The sequence below is a fragment of the Terrapene carolina genome, unplaced genomic scaffold (assembly GCF_002925995.2).
Source record: "Terrapene carolina triunguis isolate 2854851 unplaced genomic scaffold, T_m_triunguis-2.0 Scaffold31949, whole genome shotgun sequence".
In the NCBI taxonomy this organism is placed as follows: Eukaryota; Metazoa; Chordata; order Testudines; family Emydidae; genus Terrapene; species Terrapene triunguis.
In genome coordinates, this window is record NW_020696300.1 from 1 (window position 1) to 4,196 (window position 4,196).

Below are 4,196 nucleotides of genomic sequence, written 5' to 3' on the forward strand. Positions count from 1 at the left end.
GTCTGTCTGTCTGCCCTGCCCCCGTCTGCCTTGCCCCCGTCTGTCTGTCCCGTCTCCCCTGTCTCTGCCCCCGTCTGCCCTGCCCCTGTTTGTCCATCTGCCCTGCCCCCATCTGTCTGTCCGCCCTGCCCCCGCCTGTCCATCTGCCCTGCCCCCGTCTGTCTGTGCCCCCCTCACTGTCTCTCTCCCCCCCAGGTCTGTCGGGGCTCTTCGATTCGGGACTCCATCATGCCAGCAGCGCCAACCCCGATGCCTCCGTCATGAACCTCATCTCGGCGCTGGAGTCGCGGGGCCCCCAGCCCGGCCCCTCGGCCTCCTCGCTGCTCTCTCAGTTCCGCACCCCCACCTGGCAGACAGGTACGTGGGGGTGGGGAGAGACCCCCCCAGGGGGCGGGCCTGTACAAGGACATTCCAGCAGGGTCGGGGCATGCCCCACTGTAGGCCTTAGCCCCGCCCCCCGGCCGGGCTGCCCCCCTTAGCCCCGCCCCCCGGCCAGGCCCGGACTGCCCCCCTTAGCCCCGCCCCCCAGCCAGGCCCGGGCTGCCCCCCTTAGCCCCGCCCTCTGTTCAAGCCCCACCCCAGCTGGGCTTGGACTGGCTTCAAGCCCCATCCCCAGCCCCGCTGTAGGACCCAGATCTCCCCAAGGGGGCCTGTCCCGGGCGGGGGCTGTGGGGGCAGGCGGGTGGCGCTCCCGTCTCTGACCCCTCCGTTCCCCCCCAGCCATGCACACTCCGGCCCCGACTGATATCTTCCTCTCGAGCGCCATCCCCGGCTCGGGCACCTTCCCGTCGTCCTCGGCGCTGTCGGCCTACCAGCACCCGGCCTCCTTCAGCGGGCGCAGCTTCCCGGTCAGCTCCTCGCTCAGCCTGCAGGACGCGGCCTTCAGCCCCAGCTCCAACGGGCTCCTGTCCCCGCACGACCCGCTGCTGCACATCAAATCCTCCCAGGCCAGCGTCCCCTCCTCCCTCAGCTTCGACCGGCTGGGCAGCGCCGTGCTGGGCACCGGCCTGCCCTCCCAGAGCTCGGCCTACCGCAGTGCCCAGGAGTCGGCCTCCCGCCACCTGCCCTCCCAGTTCAACCTGCTTTCGTCCTCCCTGGGGCCCTCGGACCAGTCCTCGCAGCTGTACAACGCCTCCGTCTTCTCCAGCTCGCCCGCCGCCTCCATGGAGCGGGCCATCCCCCGGCAGGACAGCGTCATCAAGCACTACCAGCGCCCCTCCAGCGCCCAGCCGCAGTTGCCCGCCGCCCACTCCCTGCAGCACTACCTGAGCTGTGGGGGCAGCTACCAGCAGATGTCCCACCGCGCCGGCCTCTCCTGCAGCCCGCTGGGCGAGCCCTCGCCCGCCGGCTCCGAGGGCTCCCAGAAGCCGCCGCAGGCCCCCCGCCAGGAGCCCGGGCAGAGCTACCGGCCCATCATCCAGTCGCCCGGCTACTCGGGCGCGGCGGCCGGCTCCTCCTCCAAATCCAAGAGCTACTCGGCCTCCCGCCAGACCCCCCGCTCCACCGCCACCCCCAAGTGCCAAAGCAGCTTCTCCGTCTCCGTCGCCAAGCCCAGCTCGGTCATCGCCAGCCAGTCCCAGGCCTACTCGCCCGGCCAGCCCCAGAGCCTGCTGTCCATGAGCCAGCCCCAGAGCTACGCCGTCAGCCAGCCCCAGAGCCTCTCCTCTGTCAGCCAGGCCTCCCAGTTCAGCGGCAGCCAGGCGCAGGACCTGACCAGTGTCAGCAAGGCCCAGAGCTACGGCCCGGGGCAGGCCCAGCCGGGCGGGCAGGCCGGGCAGGGGCTGCAGCCCTGCGTGAGTCAGAGCCAGGCCTACTCTCCGGAGCAACTGCAGGGGCTGTCGACGGTGGGTTACAGCGTCCAGGCCGAGCCTCACGTCTCGGTGAGCCAGACGCCCAGCTACGGGCCGGCCCACTCCCAGGGCATGCCCACCGCCAGCCCCTCGCTGAGCTACAGTACCGGCCACTCGCCCGCCATGCCCAGCCACCCGCAGCCCATCGGCTACGCCCACGGGCAGAGCCTCCCCGACTCCAGCCCCTCGCAGATCGGCCGGCCCCTGCAGTCGCCCACGGCCGCCCGGCCCCAGAGCGTGAACTCGCCCGGCCAGTCCCAGAAGTACCTGACGTCGGTGCTGTCGCCTTCCTTCATGCAGCCGGCGCACGGGCAGAGCTACCCGGGCGTGGAGCGAGCGGCCTCCTACGGCAAGGCCAAGGCCGAGTCGGACCTGCTGGCGGCCGAGCGGGCGGAGGACGAGGATTTCCTCATTCAGCACCTGTTGCAGTCCCAGACGCCGCCCCCCCGGGGGCCGGCCGAGGGGCTGGTGCAGTGCGAGGAGCGGGGGGCCAAGGGGCTGGCCTACGGGGGGCTCAGCAAGTCCGAGGAGCGCTACCACCTGCAGAGCGTCATCCGCACCAACTCCAACCTGGACAGCCAGGGCCTGGAGCTGTCTCTGCAGGGCCTGAAGGAGAAGAAGAAAGGGGAGCGGCCCCACGCCCGCTCCACCCCAGAAGCGCTCGCCACCTCCGTGGTGCATTACAGCCACCAGGCCGGCTCCATGGAGAGCTACGCCCAGGACATGAAGAAGTCGGTGGAGCACCTGCAAGCCGGGGCCAAGGACCTGGGCCAGGCCCACTCCTACCTGCAGAAGACCCCCGAGCACGGCCCCCAGCCCCACCGCATGGTGGGCGAGCCCCCGCCCATGGAGCTGCTGCCCGGCCAGCAGGGGGCGCCGCTGCTGCTGGACTCGTCCCCCGACCTGCCCCAGCTCTCCCTGCCCCCCCAGCAGCAGCAGCAGCAGCAACAGTCCCAGCTCCTGCAGTCGGTGCTGACGCACACCCAGAGCCAGCTGCATTCCCGGGCCAAGGTGCACCTGCTGGAGCCGCAGCGCCTGCACCCGGCCGAGCCCCCCTCGCCCCAGCTCCAGCTGCAGGCTCTGGAAGCTCACCTGCACCAAGCCCACGTCCGCTCGCAGGGCCTGGACCCCCAGCAGTCGCCCCAGCTCCAGGGCCAGCTGCAGGCTGAGAACATGGAGGTGCTGGGCCAGTCCCAGGAGATCCAGGACTTCCTGGAGCCCGACCTGAGCCTGGAGTCCCACCTGGGCCAGGGCGGGGCTGGCCTGGAGCCCGACTCCTCCCAGCAGGTGCCCCAGGCCCGGCTGGAGGCCAAGGACCAGTTTGAGAGCCCCAGCCCACAGGGCTCCAAGCAGCGCTTCGTGCCCCTCACCTCCATCTGCTTCCCCGACTCGCTGCTGCAGGACGAGGACCGCAGCTTCTTCCCCGGCATGGAGGACATGTTCGGGCCGGGGGCGTGCGGCCCCGACGACTTCCCCAAGCCGGGCTGCGGGGAGGACGAGCCCCCCAGCCTGGAGCGGGCCGAGGGCCTGAAGGGGGGGGCCGGCGGCTACGACATGCTGCCGGCCGGCCAGGGCTACCAGGGCTACTGCCCCGGCGAGGGCGGGGACGGCTCCCACCTGGCCATGGAGCCGGTCAAGCACGAGCTGCCCTCCACCGTCAACGCCGAGCCGCTGGGGCTGATCCAGGCGGGCCACGGCGGGCCGGAGGGGGCGGCCAAGCCGGGCCTCACCTCGCCCATCTTCTGCTCCTCCAAGCCCAAGAAGCTGCTAAAGACCACCTCCTTCCACCTGCTCAAGAAGCGGGACCCCCCGTTCCAGCCCCCCAAGAAGGCCTACGCCCAGGAATACGAGTTCCAGGACGACGAGGACAAGGCCGACGTGCCGGCCGACATCCGCCTCAACAGCCGGCGCCTGCCCGACCTGCTGCCCGACCTCATCTCCAGCTGCCGGGCCCGGCCCAGCCTCAGCCCCATGGGCGACATTGACTTCTGCCCCCGCCACAGCGCCGCCGACGGCCCCAAGAAGCGGGGACGCAAGCCCACCAAGCCCAAGCGGGACGGGCCCCCCCGGCCCCGCGGCCGGCCCCGCATCCGGCCCCTGGCCGAGCCCCACGGCGTCCTGCCCCCCGACGGCGCCAAGAAGCCCCGGGGTAGGGGGCGGGGGCGGGGCAAGAAGGGGGGCGAGGAGGGGGGCGAAGGAGGGGCCGGTGCCGAGCCCCTCAAGCCGCTCAAGGTAACGGGGAGGGCGGGGCCCTGGCTGGGGAGCGAGGGGCTGGGGGTGGGGCCCTGGCTTTAGAGGGAGGGTCTGTGAAGGGGCGGGGCCCTGGCTGGGGAGGGAGGGGCTTTG

The 4,196-nt window shown here is 72.0% G+C and overlaps 1 protein-coding gene across 1 annotated transcript in view; it reads left to right on the forward strand.

The window, feature by feature from the left end:
* Nucleotides 1–193: 193 nt before the first annotated feature.
* The window catches only part of PRR12 (proline rich 12), a gene marked incomplete at its 3' end in the record, with an annotated part of 5,017 nt that continues 1,014 nt past the window's right edge, over nt 194–4,196 (forward strand). Inside the window, exons 1-2 of the mRNA XM_026663030.1 lie at nt 194–357; nt 721–4,082. Of these exons, the coding sequence (XP_026518815.1) occupies nt 261–357; nt 721–4,082 (3,459 nt within the window). The remainder of the gene's footprint in view (nt 358–720; nt 4,083–4,196) is intronic.